At 39.6% G+C, this 19,140-nt stretch overlaps 1 protein-coding gene across 17 annotated transcripts in view; it reads right to left on the minus strand.

Moving 5' to 3' along the window:
• USP54 (ubiquitin specific peptidase 54) overlaps positions 1 to 19,140 on the minus strand; it is a 119,747-nt gene that overhangs the window by 19,994 nt on the left and 80,613 nt on the right. For 13 of the 17 annotated variants that reach the window (XM_032311735.1, XM_032311738.1, XM_032311737.1 and 10 more), the window contains 13 exons: positions 18,702 to 18,836; positions 16,781 to 16,894; positions 16,569 to 16,651; positions 16,035 to 16,140; positions 15,776 to 15,922; positions 14,221 to 14,370; positions 12,479 to 12,647; positions 10,758 to 10,928; positions 8,097 to 8,228; positions 7,561 to 7,941; positions 7,104 to 7,335; positions 4,470 to 4,603; positions 3,007 to 3,174 (listed from right to left, as the gene is read on the minus strand). In XM_032311735.1, coding sequence (XP_032167626.1) covers positions 3,007 to 3,174; positions 4,470 to 4,603; positions 7,104 to 7,335; positions 7,561 to 7,941; positions 8,097 to 8,228; positions 10,758 to 10,928; positions 12,479 to 12,647; positions 14,221 to 14,370; positions 15,776 to 15,922; positions 16,035 to 16,140; positions 16,569 to 16,651; positions 16,781 to 16,894; positions 18,702 to 18,836 — 2,122 coding nt within the window. The remainder of the gene's footprint in view (positions 1 to 3,006; positions 3,175 to 4,469; positions 4,604 to 7,103; positions 7,336 to 7,560; positions 7,942 to 8,096; positions 8,229 to 10,757; positions 10,929 to 12,478; positions 12,648 to 14,220; positions 14,371 to 15,775; positions 15,923 to 16,034; positions 16,141 to 16,568; positions 16,652 to 16,780; positions 16,895 to 18,701; positions 18,837 to 19,140) is intronic. The other 4 variants (XM_032311748.1, XM_032311744.1, XM_032311746.1 and 1 more) reach the window with 2 other exon arrangements.

Raw genomic sequence — 19,140 nt, forward strand, 5'->3', positions numbered from 1 at the left:
ACTCTTCATTGCCATGAAGAATTCTCTGAAACATGTAGGACATCGTTTTTGCCTTAACCAAGACATGCCAAGGCCATGAAAGAGGAGTATTGTCATTATCCACCACATATTCCAATTCCAAGAGCTCTTAAGAGGACCCTCAAGAAAAGACCAAAGTATTGTCTATGGCAGAAGGGTGGACTCTTATGCCTGTAACTGATCTGTTCTTCCACAGTGCAAAAAGATACGTCTTGCCAGCCAGTGTCAGAATGTCCCAGACCTCCATGGAGACCTCTACTGCTGTGTTAAGGCAAAAGTGGCTTCACGACTCTGTGGAAACCCATCTGTAAAACTTCTTTCCTACATCAATTCAGTCCTCTCTGTGCCACCCGCAACTGAAAAATTAGTATACCTCTTGGGTACAGGTGCTCTACAGTTCCTAAACTTAATACACCTACCAGGGCAGTTGAACAACCCTTGTTGGTGTGCAAGCACATACGTTCCATCAGCAGAGATAAGTATTTTTCTCATCATACCCTTCCTTGCTAAGCTGACTGCAGAAGTCACTTTCCCATACCCTGAGCATGAAATACTTCCTCCTGTGAAAGCAAAGGTCTACCAAAGCGGGCGCAAAAGAGTTCAAGTACAGTGCCAGATGAAAAAGCAAGAAAAAAGTACTGTAAGGCCAACTTTTATAAAAGAACACTCAAGTTTATGTTCCCCCTTGGCTTTTACTCACTCATAACCATAAATTGGTAGTAAGCTGTATTGTAAATTCACCCACGATTGGGATTAATGATGAGTTTTCACAAGCTCACAAGAAAAAATATCAAAATGTCGGAGGCATTTCTCTCATAATGTCCCCATCCTCTACTTACCTCCAGCTGGATAAGAAAGGCTCTTCCAAACCCCTAATATTCACTCCTTAAATCACCATGGCTTTTAGAGAGCAATGAGAAGGCTGTGGAAGTAGTAAGTTTGTTCAGAAGAACCTGGGATTCAGGTCCATCAAGAGATACAGCCTAAAGTTTTCTCGTAATATTTAACATTGACTAAATCTATATAATCTTGGGGTGCCAAGGTGGCTCAGTGGGTTAAGCCTCTGCCTTCAGCTCAGGTCATGATCTCAGGGTCCTGGGATAGAGCTCCGCATCGGGCTCTCTGCTCAGTGGGGAGTTGGCTTCCCCCCCACCCCTTTGCCTGCCCCTCTGCCTACTTATGATCTCTGTCAAATAAATAAATAAAAACCTTAAAAAAAATTGTTTTTAATCTATATAATCTTTATAATCAGAGATGGTAGTGAGAGCCATTAAAACAAAAAAGTTCTGGGCGCCTGGGTGGCTCAGTGGGTTAAGCCGCTGCCTTCGGCTCAGGTCATGATCTCAGGGTCCTGGGATCGAGTCCCGCATCGGGCTCTCTGCTCAGCAGGGAGCCTGCTTCCTCCTCTCTCTCTCTGCCTGCCTCTCTGCCTACTTGTAATCTCTCTCTGTCAAATAAATAAATAAATCTTTAAAAAAAAAAAAAAAATAAAATAAAACAAAAAAGTTCTCTATAGACATATAGTCAAACTACAGTTGATCAATCACCATACTAGATTTTAATTCTAATCTTAGAATCTTAGTACTCCATTCCTTGCTCTTCCAGGAGATTGTCAATCAAAGTATATGGAGAACTGCCAATGAAATGTGGCCAGAAGGATTCTCTCTCAACTTTCATGTACTGCCCAACTAAAAGAGGAAGGAAAAAAGGGAAGGAGATGACAAGATTCCTCCTTCAGAAACAATAAAAACCCGAGACCCAAACGTGACATAGCTTAAGGATGAAAAGGAAAAGAAGACTATCCAAATTATCCAAATATAGGGACAACTAAGGAACTAGGAATTTAAAACTAACTTGGAAACAGATACAATGCCTTGGGAAATATAAAGCAACAATTGCCTCAAATCAAAAGACAGCAGGATTAGAGGAGAAAAATGGTCCCCAAATAGGCCCTAAATTAGCCCACTAAGCTTCTCTGTTGACAAAAAGTAGGAAATGGTCAACAAGAAAGCAACCATCCAAAACAGCACTGACCCCTATTCTTTGCACTGCTATAATATCCATAATTTGTTACATCTGGGGATTCTGAATAATAAGAACAATAAATTCATTTCATAGAAAGAGAAACAGAGAGATATAAGTTTCAGGAGTCTAATTAAGATATATACCTCAGTCTTTTTAAACTCCTATCCTGAAGACTAGTCTCCTCTGATACAAAATGACATCCTAAAGCAATTGAAGAAGAAAAGTAACTAGTGTGGGGCAGTTGATGAAGCCTTGTAAAGTACATGAGAATTGTATGAGATTGGGAACGAATCATCAGAGGATTAAAAGGCAATCAAGCTTTGTGTTCTTAGAACATATTTGGTAGACTTACTTCCCTGAAGCTCCAGATGGGCAATTTCAAGAGTATATTTCTGCCCAGCAAGCAGAATTTCCCTCATCAATGTAGCTCACCCACTGCCCTGTTGTGCTGTTTCTGAATTATGACTAGTTTTATTTATACCTTCTACAGACATTCATGGGAAATATTTTTCGTGAATAACACACTATCCCTAAACTATAGACTTTCAATAGGTAAACCCAAAATCAGTGCCTGTCTTCCAATTAATAGACTTGTCACCTATTTTCCCTAGTTCTCATTAAAATGAGTGAATTGTGATAAAATACAACTTAGCTAGGGGTGCCTGGATGGCTCAGTGGATTAAGGCCTCTGCCTTCAGCTCGGGTCATCGCCCCGGGGTCCTGGGATCAAGTCCCACATTGGGCTCTCTGCTCCACAGGGAGCCTGCTTCCTCCTCTCTCTCTGCCCACCTCTCTGCCTACTTGTGATCTCTGTCAAATAAATAAATAAAAATATTTTTTAAAAATAAATAAATAAAATAAAATACAACTTAGCTAAATAGTTTAGGAATTTACAGGCCTGAATATTTCCCCTCCCTTCTCTCTCTGTTCCCATCACCCACAACCTATGCTCACAACAATTACCCTGATTCTGCAGTTCATCCAAGTCCATGAAGCGGCTGGGATGAGGATTAAACCCTTTAGCTGCCTCTAATTCCTTCTCCCGTTTCCTTCGAAGTTCCTGTTCCTGGGCCCTCCTGGCCACTTCCTCCTGCAGTTCATCCAGTTCACTTTTGGAAGATATCTCCCCACCTAAATATAAGCAAAGGAGAAGAGAAAATTGTCACATTTCCATAAATAAGACTAGGCACCTGCTGCATTTATGGCCACTACATTGCCTTTCCTTTGGAACTCGATTCAATTTGGGGTTCATGTTCTGGACAGTGCTGTCCACATCAGATTCAGGGTGAAATCTGGGCTATGGATTATAACGATGATGGTAATATACTTATTGAGTGGCTTTATTAGAACAATAGCAATGTGAAAAATAACATTTGGTTGAGCATTAACCATGAGCATTTAAAACTGTGATAGATAGTTTTAAGTACTTTTACATATATTATTTCATTTAATTCTTATGACAACCTATGAAATAGATACTATTATTGCCCACATTTTAGGAATAAAGAAACAGAGACACGAAGAGAATAAACAAATAACTTGCCTAAGGTGACAAAGATGATAAATGGTAGAGCTGAACTAAAGTCAAATAGCTTAAATTCATAATCTATGCTCTTAATAGACAGCATTCTCAGCTATGTGTTGCCACTAATTCATTGGGAATCTTCAAGCAAGTCAATTTCTCGGCCTTAACTTCCAGTATCTCTTTAAAGAGCTGGTAAAACATCCAGTAAAACAGAGAGTTTGTAGGGGCGCCTGGGTGATATAGTCAGTTAAGCATCGGATTCTTGGGTGTCGGCTCAGGTCATGATCTCAGGGTCATGGGATTGAGCTCGGCACTCAGTGTGGAGTCCGCTTAAGACTCTTTCTCCCTCTGCCCTCCCTCTGCCCATGCACTCTTCCAAAAAAAAGGGAGGAGGGAATATGAGGACACAAGGCACTCAATTAGGGAAAAGAAAACAGGGATACTGGATAGGATATAGAGGCAGGGATAAGGATAGGTCTGACCTACTTACTCCCTAGTTTCACCCATAGCCTTCATGTCTCCCTTTGTCATCTCAACTCATAGAACTAAACAATGAGAAATCCATTCTCATGAGGCTTCCTCTATACCAAGGGAAAAAACCTGAGAACTTATTCTTCTGAGGATTACAGGTGCTACTGACACTGTTCACCATATTTCTGTTCTTTCTTATTCCCACAAGGGCTCTCCCCAAATAGTAAAGAACAAACAGGCAAGCCATGATGAAGGACAAAATACAGATAAATCTAAAGATGGAATGGCTCAAATGCCTCCATATTTACATACTGATGGAAATTTTAAGATACAACTGTCCTCTAATTTGAGATGGGCTCAGATAAGGCTATTTTCCAAATAGAATTTGCAGTCAAATCCAGCCCTCGAAACCCAGTGTCTTTCTGCTTACCTGAGAAGGGCTGATTCTTTGTCCAGTTACTCCTGGATGCTATGGAGTCTGCCTCCAGTATGCTACTGCTGTGAGACTTTGGGATATGACGCCAGGAAGGTGCCAACCCAGCTGATCTCTTAGCACTTGGATCCCTTCAAAAGCAAACCAGAGTTTAGTGAAAACATCAGAAGGGTGATAACTTGCAACATTCCTACAACTAAATTCCCTCAAAAAAACAAAAACAGGGGCTCCTGGGTGGCTCAGTCAGTCAAACATTTGCCTTCAGCTCGGGTTATGATCTCAGGGTCCTGGGATCGAGTCCCACATCAGGCTCTCTGCTTAGCGGGTACCCTGCCTCTCCCTCTGTCTGCTGCTTCCCCTGCTTGTGCTTGCGCTCCCTGTCTCTCTAATAAATAAATAAAATCTTCAAATAAATAAATAAAATATGTTTTTAAAAATAAATAAAATACTTAAAAAATATATTTTATTTATTTATTCATGAGAGACAGAGAGAGAGAGAGAGACAGAGGCAGAGGCAAAGGGAGAACCAGGCTCCCCAAGAAGCAGGGAGCCAAATGCAGGACTTGATCCCAGGACCCTGGGATCATGACCTGAGCCGAAGGCAGATGCTTAACCATCTGAGCCACCCAGGTGTCCTAAATAAATAAAAAATCTTTTTAAAAAACAACAACAGGGGCGCCTGGGTGGCTCAGTGGGTTAAGCTGCTGCTTTCGGCTCAGGTCATGATCTCAGGGTTCTGGGATCGAGTCCCGCATCGGGCTCTCTGTTCAGCGGGGAGCCGGCTTCCCTCTCTCTCTCTCTCTGCCTGCCTCTCCATCTACTTGTGATTTCTCTCTGTCAAATAAATAAATAAATAAAATCTTAAAAAAAAAAATCAAGCTAATATATACTTAAAGTACCTGCTAAACTATTTCTGAAAGTAGTTCCCCCATCTTATCTCACCTCATTCATATTTTGTGCATCTAGCACTATCTGGCACAAAATTTATTTAATATATTAATAAACATAAGCTCTCATATGAATTGCTTTCCTCTTTCTTATACCTCTGCAGCCATCTTCTCATGTGTAAATTTTTTTTTTAAGATTTTATTTATTTATTTGACAGAGAGAGAGATCACAAGTAGGCAGAGAGTCAGGCAGAGAGAGAGGGGGAAGCAGGTTCCCCGCTGAGCAGAGAGCCCGATGCGGGGCTCAATCCCAGGACCCTGAGATCATGACCTGAGCCGAAGGCAGCGGCTTAATCCACTGAGCCACTCAGGCACCCCCTCATGTGTAAACTTAACAGGTTATTGGACAATTCTGGATCCCATGCTGAGTGATAAGCAGTGGGAAAATATGAGGATGTAACTAACACCCTTGTAGAAGATATAGTCACTCTTTGCAAACAGCAACTCTGTTAAGAAATTTGCCTCTGTGGCAACTCAGTAGAAACAGCATATGAAAACCTGAAATTTATAAAGCAAACTGTGCCCCAGGAATAAGGTACAATGAACACTATTAAATCATTATTATTACCTTTTGGAATTATGAGTATCACTGACTTATAAAACACAGAATCCCTGTGACCCTAAAAAAGAAGAAACCAGGGGAGCCTGAGTGGCTCAGTGGGTTGAACCTCTGCCTTCGGCTCAGGTCATGGTCTCAGGGTCCTGGGATCAAGCCCCACATCGGGCTCTCTGCTCAGCAGGGAACCTACTTCCTCTTCTCTCTCTGCCTGCCTCTCTTACGACTTGTGATCTCTGTCAAATAAATAAAATCTTTAAAAAAAAAAAAAAAGAAAGAAAGAAACCATCCTAAATGGAAGAATAAATAACAACTGTATTTTATCTCTGATCATAGAACTGTATTTTGATTCACTAATTCTTCCATTACAAGTTATTTACTAAGTAATTATTTTACACATAATCAAGTTCTCTCTTTTCTCAAATGCCTTTGCTCCTTCTTCCAGCAGAGGGTGCTGTTGTCATAGAAAGCTGACAGAGCACCCTCGACCATGTTTAGGGTAGCATTGTTTTCAACAGCCAACTTATGGAAGCAACCTAAATGTCCATTAAAAGATGAATGGAGGGTCGCCTGGGTGGCTCAGTGGGTTAAAGTCTCTACTTTCGGCTCGGGTCATGATCCCAGGGTACTGGTGAAATAAGTCAGAGAAAGACAAATACTAAATGATTTCACTTAGATGTGGAACCTAAAAGACAAAACAAATGAACAAACAAATAAAAAACAGAAACAGAATCACAAATACAAAAACAAACTGGTGGTTGCCGGAGGGAAGAATGTTGGGGGAAGGGTGAAATAACAGAAGGAGATTAAGAGGTACAATTACATGGGGGATAAAAAGTACAGCATAGAGAATATAGTCAATAATATTGTAATAACATTCTATGGTGACAGATGGTCACCATATGTACTGCCGTGAGCACAGTGTAATATACAGAATTGTCCAATCACTATGTTGTACACCTAAAACTAATACATGGTATATCAACTTTATTTCAATTTTTTAAAAAAAGAAAGAAAGAAAGTTGATTGTTAATAAATTCTATTTCTCCACCCCTGTGTGTTGAAAAGCCTCCTGGTGGATCACTTTGCTGCAAGGAACAATGCCGCTATTCAAAAGCCAAACAATACCTGCAGACACTGGTGCTCTCAGGCAGGGCTGCATCCAGGCTGACAGGGCTGTTGCTGTTCCTCTCACTGCTCTCATAGCCAGACTCCATTCGCTGTATTAGGCGAGGGTGCTGTTCTAAAAGGTGAGAGCCTGGCCGTGCAGGGCCCCAGGGCTTATACTGGGGGCTTGGTCCACCAGTTTTAACGTCGTAAGCAGGTGGCTTGCTTAGTTCATCTGGCGTAAATTCTTTAGCTATCCGGATCAAAGGACAAGTATGGAAAAGGAGGTATTTTTAGCATGGGCTTCAAATTAAGACATAACCAACCCCTCCCTCCAGCTACTCCTTCACTGAACTCCTATCTCCAAAATCATCAGCATAAAAATGTACCTTGCTAAGTATACCAGAAAATCCAGGTTTTTTAAATACGTAAGTCAACTTTATTCAAAAGCCCAATTCTTCCCTAATTATCTCCTCACCTGAATCCTCAGAAAAGGGGCTAAGCTGGGTATAGCCACAGTGCTTCCTTTTGTCCTTACTAAAGATACTGTCAATATTCAGAGACTCTCGTTTGGGTCTCCATGTTGGACGATACTTGCTAGAAGAACTGGATTTTGACTCACTGCTGGTACTCTCTACTTCCCAGTCACGACAGTGTAAAGACAGGTTTCTAGGAGGCTTTTTGTCAGTCGGGTCTCCTCCCTTCCCCACACACGGGGATCCTAGGTTGGTCTGAGAAGCCAGGGATGGTCTGTTGTGAATCATATTGCTGACTGTCTCTTTAAAATCCCTTAGTCTATTGGTGCTGCTGGATGGTTTAGAGGCATTCCTAGGGGCCTGTTTCTCTTTCAATGTTTCTCCTAAAAACACAAAGAATTAAATAAACATAAATGTTTAAAATGATCACAGATACCCAGACCCCAAAGTGTGAAAGCAGAAAAGAAAAGCCAGTCTGGAGTACGACACAAGTTTGCCAGAGTGAATGAAGAAAGACAAACAGTGCAGAATGGCTTGCCTTCACTGTGGTACCCTGAGGCCTGAGGCTCATCGCCTTTCCTCCTAACCCGGCCGGAGCTCCTCTTGCGTTCTATCAGTGATCCTTTCTTGGATGTGAGTTTCTGATTACATTCACTATCAGTCAGGTGTCCTGAAAGAACAAGGAAATGGGGGTAAGCTGGTTTCTGAGACTGACCTCCATCCTCTTGAGAACCTAGTCTCCCTCTGGGATTCATAACAGTGCTACAAATTTAGTATACCCATGAATCAGAAGCTGTAGATGCCAAAGCTATCTGATTTAAGTGTAGCAGGAATACAGATAAATGCAGAGAAGCTCAAGTATTTAAATGGAAGCCTGCAAATTGACAATGTCTCCTGACCAATTACCAGTCTTGATTCTGCTCATAATCTTTCCCAGTGACCCAGAAAGGACACATTACTTGGTAATTTTTAAAAGGTGACAGTTGTAAAGATTGTATAAAAATGTCATGTATCAACATATTTTCACTAAAATAAATAAAAGATAGAGCCTCCCTTTCATTTACCAACACATACTAAGTAAAGCCTAATTTTTTATTACATCTGGTATTGCCCAGGTTCCCCAGCCTTTGCCCACAAGAGCGCTCTGATTGTGGGTGGCTTTAAGATTCAGTTCTAAATCTTCCTTAAATGTGAATCATTTAGAAGGGCATTTGAACTTTGAATAATTCTTATTCCCATCTCCAAAGAGTGCTTTACCAAACCTGGTTTTACCCAGAGATTACACTTCCTAATTCCTCAGTACTGATCACTGGGAAGCCCAGGAGATATGGGCTCTTTTACATGACTTGCCCTGCTTCATGGCCACAGAATGTAAATGTATGATATGATAACAGCAAAGGTCAGATTATAAAGGATATAATCAATCTAAACTGCTAGAAGCCAAAGGTGAATTAAGCAACTGAATTAAATTAGAAAACAGATTTAGAGAAAATCCTCTAGGTTTTCAAATGCACCAAGCGCTAATTTGTTTTCATAAGTTAATATATGAAAATTTTTGTACAAATTCACGTACCAGCAGGGGTAGTGATATGCTACCTATTTTCAAGAAATTAACCAACGTAATCTTCTATTGCTTTATCTGATCCTTTGTTACCTCCGAGCCCAAAGGAAAGATTTCAGAAAGAAGGAAATAACTTGGAGCAACTAAATCTGCAAATGTTATACCAATGGGAGTACACTCCCCTACCCCTGGCCATTCACAAACCTTTAATATAAACCTGACTCTCCTGGAAAATATGCCTTGTTTATCCTGTTATTTGGCTTCTCCCTGATTCACAGTTTCAGAAATACAGTCTAAAAAAAAAAAAATCAAAGTAATCACCTAATGCAATAGTCATCAAAAGAAATTCAACATGAATCTAACCAAACCTCCAGATCCAACTGCCAATTTACAAGAAATACAGAGAACAGAGAAACATGCTAGAGGTTACCTTAGGAATATAATCTGCAAACTTCAGAATGTAGGCAATCTATAGGACAAACTATACCTAGTTATTCAACAATCAGCTACAGGAAAAATAGAGAAACCTATAGCTTAAAAGAAATGCAAAAGACTTATCAAGTGTAGGTCTCACTTGGATTCAGAATAAAGCACATAAACCATTAAAAAATGATAAAAAATTTAAAAAAAATTACAAGATACTTATGTTTTTGAACACTCATTGGTTATTTAGTTTTTAGGAACTATTAATATTTTTAAGTGTGATAATGACATTTTAAAAAATGATTTCTTGTTTTAGAGATACATACTACAAATATTTATAGAAAAGGTGAAATAGGTGATGGGGATTAAGAAGTGCCACTCATTGTGATGGGCACCAGGTGCTGTATGACGAGTGTTGAATCACTATATTGTATACCTGAAACTAATATTATACTGTATGTTAACAGCTGGAATTTAAATAAAAACCTCAAAAAAAAGTCAAGCACAGAGTAGGAACCACCAATCTGAAGCCATGAGCTCACTAATTCCCAAGTCTCTAAGAATATGGGCACTGTTCTATGCATTAGGTGATAAACTTTTCATCTCAGCAGTGAGTCATGCACTTCTTTTCCTTTCATGCTCTGTACTGATTTCTTCCACTGACAACAGGCACATTCTTCTACAGATTAACAGAACAGTTCAAGAATGTTCTCTGCATGGAGAGCACAGTAACAAACAGGCTAGCTTTCCTTCTTTTGCTTTTCTGTCCTTCAGGAAGTCCAGCAAGGTGATGAGCAAGTGTCCCATGCCCATAAACATGCCCCTTCTCTTAAAGCCCTCCACTTGGGATAATGCCTGACATGAAAACATGATGAGGAGTGAGGCAACAAATGTTATTGGAAAACTATGAGAAGGACAGGGATCGAGAATATAGTAAGAACAAAAAGCAGATTTTGAAATAAGCAATCACATCAATAATCACATTACAATCATTCTTACTGACATGCTGGTGTTAACAGGCATAGGTGTAATGGAGTTATCATTGTTTCATTCAGAATTGTGTTGCTTCTTTTCATCCCAGTCAATTACCCAAGTTCTGTGCCTTTCTCCCTTTCCATGACTAACATTTCTAACTTGCCCCAGTTTCTTTTCCCTGGGAGAATCTCTATGTAGGAACTGAATCAGGCAAGCAGCGTCCACTGTATAACTCCCTACCTGTGTCCCGACTGCTCTGAGACGTGGAATCATTCTCCACATTATAGATGACTGTCCCCTGAGAATCAGAAGAGAAGTGACTGACCACAGACTCATGGTGGGAATGTTTGTAGGGATAGCTCTCCGTTGAGGAATCTGTTCGAGTGTCACTTGAGATGGAGGGTTCCCTCCCTGAGGGAAGGAGGAGACATATACACAAAAGTAAGGAAAGAGAGGACAGTGACAGGGAAGGCAAAGAGTTGGATGGCAACAAGGGTCCATAAGGCAAGAATTTCCTAAATGGAAGAGTGAAAAGGATATACCAGAGCTGTTCTTCCCAACACCCAACTTCCAGATAACCCAGACACACAAACAATTCCTCCCACTCCTGCCCCTACCTTGCTGAAGCCCTCACTTTGCCTGCCACTGTGAAAAACTGTGGGGCTTTTAGAAAACCTATGGGGGAAAGTGGAAGAAAGGAAAAAGTTGTGAAAAGTAAGATCTATTTGGATGGAGAGTCCCAGGCCAACCTGGCATACTTAACCAGTTGCCTCCCAGCCCATCATTTTTCTCCTACACTGCCAGAAATGTCACTTAAAAAAAAAAATTTAATTGACATTGTAAGCATTTTTAATATATCTGATAAATTATGGGGCCGTTATTTATTTACTTACTTACTTATAAAGATTTTATTTATCTGACAGAGAGATAGCGAGAGAGGGAACACAAGCAGGGGGAGTGGGAGAAGGAGAAGCAGGCATCCCACTGAGCAAGGAGACTGATGTAGGCACAAGCTGAAGGCAGACGCTTAAGGACTGAGCCACCCAGGTGCCAGCGCCCTAGGGCTGTTATATATCCTTTGGAGTAAATTAGTTCAATCAGATTACTTTTCTCTGAACAACTTGCTCAGAAAAACACAAAAGGGGAAATGCATGTTTGACTGAAGGGAGAAAAAGGTCTGAGTAGGTACATGGTTGGGAAGAACGCCAGATGCCAAGTGGGAGGGAAGCACAAAAGGTAGGGGAAAAAATTTCAAGAACAAGCATCTTCTCTTTCAAAACTATACTCCAGAGCAGTCCTAGATCTAGAAAATGAAAAGGATATTTCTTTTTCCTCCTTTTTAGAAAACAAGCCAAAACTATTAGGGTTATATTTCGAATACATTATAAGCCTCTTTGAGCTATCCTGAGACTTCAGCCATCAAGCTGCAAATTGTTTCTACAGGAAAACGAGATTTAAGTTGCACACAGTAGAATTAGAAGTGAAAATCTGATTCATAGGCTGAAGGATACTGCTACTACACTTGGCATTTTAAAACAAAAATCTCTTATCCCAAACAAAATGACTAGTCTTGTAGTAACACATAAAATTTTTCTCGGTCTTAACAATTTGCTGAAGTCACTGTTAAATTGACAGCAAGAATCAGTCATCTTACATTATTAGAAGGTTAAACACTGAGTCTCCCTCACAAACTAATTACTTCAGGCTAAATCAACCTAATTGCCTTCTCACTTTTGAATCAGGGCCAGGTGACTTAGGCAACAACATTCTTGAAGGCGGAAGGAAACAAAGCCTGGCACACCTTGGGCTTCAGCACGAGCTGGCACTTCTTTCCATCTCTAACGGATCCTCTATCTACAGGCTAGGCTATTGTGTTGGGCTCATGATTTAAGTATGAGTCATAACTGTCCAGCGATCACACTGGAAGGAAGAAGGAAGAAGTAAAGAGCTAGACTGCTCACCTGAATCTTCACTATCATAGCACGTTCTGCTGTATGACTGGAACTCAACCTGGGGAGGCAGGTCCTGGGTAGACACTGGGGTACCCTGTGGGTCTGCATAAAGCAGTAGCAAAGGCTGATAATGCCCCTTGATGCATTTGGTCACCACATCCTTCCATTTGGGCCCAATCTGAACCAGAAACAATCAGAAGAATATGACAGTTATATTTTGTACCCACAATCCAAAACATATCTTCCCATTCTGTTTTTCTAAAGAAAATAAGAATGACAAAAAGACAAAAATTGGGTAAAGAAACCACAAAAGAGACCTTAGACCTAAATTTTATAAATTTTTTGTTAAATCTTTTGTTGTTGTTGTTGTTAAATCCTTTTAGAAAGCGTAAAACCCTGTAAGAGGTAGGAATGATGAATAAAATTACTTTTATTCCTGTGAAACATCAATTTAGTTGTCAAATATAAATGAAAGCTCTCAAAACTAACATGCTATGTGAGGGGACTTCAGCTGCTTTGGTGATCAATTTCTTTTCACAGATTAAAGCCCTTGCTTGAAATTTGCAATTCTATCATTTCTATAAATTATATAATTTTCATCTAAATATTAAAATCACTTTTATGAAGCTAAACAGCAGGCAGAAACTCTCACAGGCTGCCTTAGAACAAATGACATTCCATTTCAGAGTTCACACATGGCAGGACATAAAATGTCAAACTGCTTAGAATAGACAGCTGAACCTCGGCCTTAGCTTTGAGCTGGATTCAGCACTGCCAAAGCAGTGCAAAACAGTGACAGGAGAGGCATGGAAACAATCCAATCAAATCCCTAAACTCACCCTCTCTTAAATTTGAACCAGTCACATTCTGAGATGGTGTGTTCTTAAGAGTTGAACAACTAGCATAGTGTTAATTTCATACATTTATAACTAAATTATTTATTTTAACTAAAAAAATCCTTTTTACATATAAATCTCGTTTAAAATCTTATAAGACAAGTATTATTTTTCAAATAAAAATGCTAAAGCTCAAAGAATTCATATAAATTCCCCAAAACTACAACAGCAAAACAGAGACAATCAAGAAATGTGACAGACTTTACTATTTGTAGAAGACACTGCTTAATGTCCATGGATTGCTGTAAATTATAGTCAGGAATCTCCTCCTGCTAATCTTACCTCATGAAGCTTCCTAACTTATACAGATCACCTTAAATACTTCAGTCATGGACTCTGTGACTTAAACAGTAACAAGTTTCCAGCTTTAAATATTCTCATAGCCCCATTTTTTCTTTCCTACACTATTCCCAAAACATGTTAAGGTACTTCAGGGAGGTAACAATCAGAGAATAATTGATAGCAGCTCTGGGACAAAGGATTACCCTGATAATTCGAACTCTGAAATTCTGAATTTCATGCTAACCTTCTAGCCTAATTTGAGGCATTAAACTGTTCTCACTCAAATCAACCAATTAATACATTAAAAAAAAAAAAACCCATTGTCAACTATAAACGCAGAACTGTACTGACTGCATGGTGAGAAGTCAGAGAAAATAACAGAAAATATATCCATCCTATCTTTGAGAAACTTGCCATCTATTTGGAGAAGACAAGACTGACCCTCTCATAAATTCAACAGATAGGTAAACAGACATCAAACAATGAAAATAAACACTCAAGAAGACAAGTAATTATCCTAGTTTTTTTGGTTGCAGCCACCACACACTTTAAGAAAGGCTTAAATATTCCTACCTCCTTGACATGAGCATCATCAAAATACATCCATTTGCGGATCTTTGTTTGGAAAAAGAATGTAGAATAATGTTTGCCATAGTAACAGATCATTCCTACTAAGTACAGTTCAGACTGCTTGGCCCGGTCATCTGTCACTCTGAAAAACAGCTGTGGGAGAAAAAAGAAAATGGAAAAAACAGTCACATACTCAACCCTCTTAAATCACCTCTCCGCAAACTCCATCATTTCTTATTGAGGTACTGACTTGTTTCTCCACTCTTCAGTCTAAAATTCTCCCCTAGTCTATACTAATCATCAGAAATGAACCTAAAAAGACAAAACACAAGAAAGATAGTGGCAGTAAACTGGTAAGGTGGTGATGTTTCTTCATACTTTCAATAATATTTTATTGCTGATGCTTATCATAAGAGGAATCAAAGTTGAAAAATACAAAACAAAACAAAAACACTCAAGTTTCAAAAGTTACTTATCAGCTGGTGCCACAAATATAAATTTCCTGCGGAGACCCTAACTAAAGGGTAACAATGCCCTTAAAAGGAGCAATACCACCATGCTGGTTATCAGTACTTCAATTTGTAGATGTCTAGCAGTGCCACAGGTTCTAAGACATACACAAAAAAATTTGAAGAAAAGGATATTTGCCTTGAGAAACTTATATGAGTGAGAAAATCATAAAAATAAAACAAAACTAGAACAATACAGAAGATGTAGACTACAGAAATTTAGAAAAAGTAGATTTAATTGTGTATAACCTACTCATGTCAGAGATTCCTTGGGAAGGAGACCTAAAATAAGGTCCCAGATAGTTCATTTATTCTCAGTTGCAGCTTACTGACATTCAAGAATGACAAGAGATCTCCTCACTCACAGGACTGTAAGAGAAAGAAACCAGTAGAAAGGAAACTACAGAATTTCTGGCTCTTCTCTTGAACTGAAGGAAAACCCTGGCTGTACCTACTAGGGCATGGAGCTGACAAGGTTAAGGACAACAGGCTTGAAGTCTTTTTCCCTATTTCTCTGAATAGATGCACAGAAAACCACTAAACCACTCAATTTTCTTCCAAGCTACTTCCTTATCTTCTCAACAGACATTGGTTCCTCACTGTAAATTTTGTATTATAAAACTCAGGTCACCAATTTTAACCCCTTCACCTCTCATAGCAGCTCTAGTCAGGCCTGCTCACTTTTTTGACCTTATTTCCACCTGTGGCTAAATACACCTTCCTACTCTACATGGGTATAAATAATGAGTAGGGCACATAATAACTCTATAAACTGCTTGATTTTTATCAGTAGCTAAACTCTATACATCCTGTCTTTCAAGGCCAACATAATCCCATTTTTCCTAAAAAGCCTTTCCCACCTACCCAAAGGAGGTATGTGAGCAGGTACATGCATGCACATGTATGTGTACACATATAATAAGTATACTTGTCCAAAACTCTATAATATTTGTCATCTAGGATATACCTTTGTGTTTAGTGTTCACTGCAATTAAGCAATACTAAGATACAAGAACTCCAAGTCAGAGACAAAGGTAACTAATACTCACATCACCAAGCTTAAGGCAGGTACCCAGGCTGTGAATGACATCCTCTGCCAAGTCTGAGTGGTCTGAGTCCCATACCAGCCCAATTGTGATAATCTGTGGAGCATTCATCAACACACGGCGAATCCGAATCCTTTCTCCGCAGTTGCTCTGAAATACATATATAAGACTAGTTTGAGATGTTTCCCACTGGCTCTGTCTCAATTCCACTAATCTTAGGGCTCCTCTCCCAACTCTAAACTCTACCCCTGACTTAACTCACCGGACAGTTCCGCAGATCCCCCATGGTGCTAGCATTTTGCAGCAGTTCACCAAACATGCTTGGTGAGGGTTTTTCTCGTCTTTCCAGCATACAAATAGCCTGATTGCTTCAAGATAGGGAACGGAAGGGTAGAAGATGATGGTAGAAGTTACTCAGAGTTATAACTAAATCAAATAGATTATTCATACAAACTCCTAACTCACATGTTTGATTTTCTTCCTTTGCCCACTATGCCCACTATACCAAAGCCCTTATCCTGACCAGCTTCACTGTCCCAAACACAATAAGCGCCTGTCCCAAAATCCAAAGCTCATAGAATCCCCATTTCACCTCCCACCTTGTTGACCAGAACTGAACCTAAGAAAAGTTGGGAGAGGACGGAAAAGAACAAAGGTTACTTTAAAGTTGTTCTGAGTTCCTACAATATAGCATAGTCTTAGCAATAAAAATAAAAGCTATATGGATGCCATCAGTGAAAACTCAATCACTTACGAAGTACCTAAGGGTACAAACAGAGAACCCTTTAAGACTCACCAAAGGGAAGTAGTGGAGATGTAATGTACCATCTGGATGAAAGGCAGTGGATCAGAAGTGGCACCACAGCTAGTACACACACACTGGGCCCAGGTAAAAAAGCAAAACCAAGCAGCCACAGTCATTAATTGTTTTGGCACCCATCTAATACCCCACATCCCAGCATAAAGTGTTCTTGAAGAAGTAGTGATGTAGATAGAGATAAGGTTCACCTGTTCAAACAATGTCATTGCAAATTTCTGGTGGGAGATGCAGTGTTGGGCAGTACATATATCCTCTTTGGTTTCGTCAGCAATCTGGAAGTGAATTCTCATCAGGAGGTTTTCCTAATAGGGAAAAAACAAAAGCAGTGTATCAGTGATACTTAAAAGAAAAATGTACAAATTGGTAAGCAGTTTACTCAGAGAAATAGTAATCCTCTTGGAAGGTAAGAATACCTCTACTTTAAAAAAAAAAATTTTAATTTTAAGTAACTATAAAATCATAGGAAGTTTCAAAAAATTGTGGGGGGGGTCCATATACCCTTCACCAACTTTCCTCCAGTGGTAACATCTTGCATAACTATACTACAATAACCAAACCAAGAAATGGACATCAATACAGTCTACAGAGTTTATTTAGATTTCACCAGTTTTACATACACTTATTTGTGTCTATAACTCTATGCAATTTTCTCACGTGTAAAGAGACATATAACAACCATGCAATCAAGATATAAAACTGTTTCATCACAAGGTTGCCTCACATTATTCCTTTACAGCCTTACCCACCCATTCCAACCCTGACACCTAGTAACCACTTATCTATTCGCTTATCTCTACAAGCTTGTTATTTCGGAATATTACATAAATGGGAGCATATGGTAGGTATTTAACCTTTTGATACTGTGTTTTTTCCCCTCAGCATAATTCCCTTTAAATCCATTCAAGTTGATGTGTAAATCAGTCATTCCTTTTTATTACTGCATAGTATTCCCTGGTATGGAAGTATCAAAGTTTGTTTCACTATACACCATTAAGGGCATTGGGTTGTTTCCAATTTGGGACTATTACAAATAAAGATTCTACGAACATTCATGTACAGGTTTTTGTATAAACTTAAGTTTTCATTTCTCTGGATACAAGTCCAGTAATGCAACTGCTGAACCATATGATAATTTGTAAGTTTAGTTTAGTTTTTTTTTTTTTAAGATTTTTTCTTTATTTATCTGACAGAGATCACAAGTAGGCAGAGAGGCAGGCAGAGAGAGAGGAGGAAGCAGGCTCCCTGCAGAGCAGAGAGCCCGACGCAGGGCTCAATCCCAGGACCCTGGGATCATGACCTGAGCCGAAGGCAGAGGCTTAACCCACTGAGCCACCCAGGTGCCCCGCAAGTTTAGTTTTTTAAGAAACTGCCAAACTGTTTTCCATGGTGGCTATACCATTTTACATTCCCACCAGCAGTATATGATCCAGTTTCTCAGGAGTAACTCTGATTCTGGTGACATTTTACCCTGTAATGGAATATAGATCACTCTATATTTTTTAATATAGATTTTTTAAAATGGATACACAGTCTTTTGAAGGCTGATGGATAGAATTAAAACCCAGAGTTCCGAAGAGTCTTCTACTAAAGTCACTGGGAGCAACGTAGCTACCTAAACAGTGTATTACACTTGTGTTAGGGACTCAGCTATTCTCTGTTTAATTATTATTAGTAATGCAGGAGTTCACAAAGTACAGTGGTCCCCAGACCAACAGCATTAGTATTACCATCACCTGGAAACTTGTTAGAGCTAGATATTCTTGGACCCTAATCCAGACCTACTGAATCAGAAACTCAAGGGAGTGGGACACAGCAATTTGTGTTTTAATGAGCCCTTCTCCTCTGAAGGCAAGAGCCACTGTTTTATAAAATGGCAAGCACAAAACTACTCTAAACCCAAAGGAAAAAGAATAAACCCATTATGCAATTCTTACTTCATTAGCAGAGACACCCAAGAGCTCTGAAAAACTCCGGAAATTCCTAGTTCTAATCCTAGTTCTAATTGTAGATACAAGGGCAGAGTAAATACTACAGTAAAGTACCCAGTCCTTGATGGAGACCATCAACAGTCTCACCTCATATCAAAGAGGTCCAGAGGCCAACACTTACAAAGCACTCTGCAGCATCATCCATAATTCCCAGCTGGAAACGCTGTTCATCCTGGAAAGTCTTTGCCAGAGCACTGCGGAGAGTGTCAGATGGAAGCACTTTTTCACTACTACACTGAAACTGGTTAAAGATTCCCTGTAGGGAAGAGGTTAGACAAAGGAAAAAAGCATAGTGTTGTTATTATTAAGCTTCTACATATCCCAGTCTGTCAAGCTAGCGTCTCCGTGCTTTTCACAATGGAACCAATGTACTTTCCATGAGTTGACATGCTTGAAGTTAGCAACAAAGTAAAAAATCAAGAGTCAGAATAAAGGACATGATCTATGCTAGCAGGGATCCTTGCTCTCCCATCTGACTGTGATACCATCAAGAACACATTAGGAGAGACCACTGTCATGAGTTAATGTAATATAGGGTTACCTCATTTCCTCTGATACAG

Source organism: Mustela erminea, chromosome 14 (assembly GCF_009829155.1).
Source record: "Mustela erminea isolate mMusErm1 chromosome 14, mMusErm1.Pri, whole genome shotgun sequence".
Classification (NCBI taxonomy): Eukaryota; Metazoa; Chordata; class Mammalia; order Carnivora; family Mustelidae; genus Mustela; species Mustela erminea.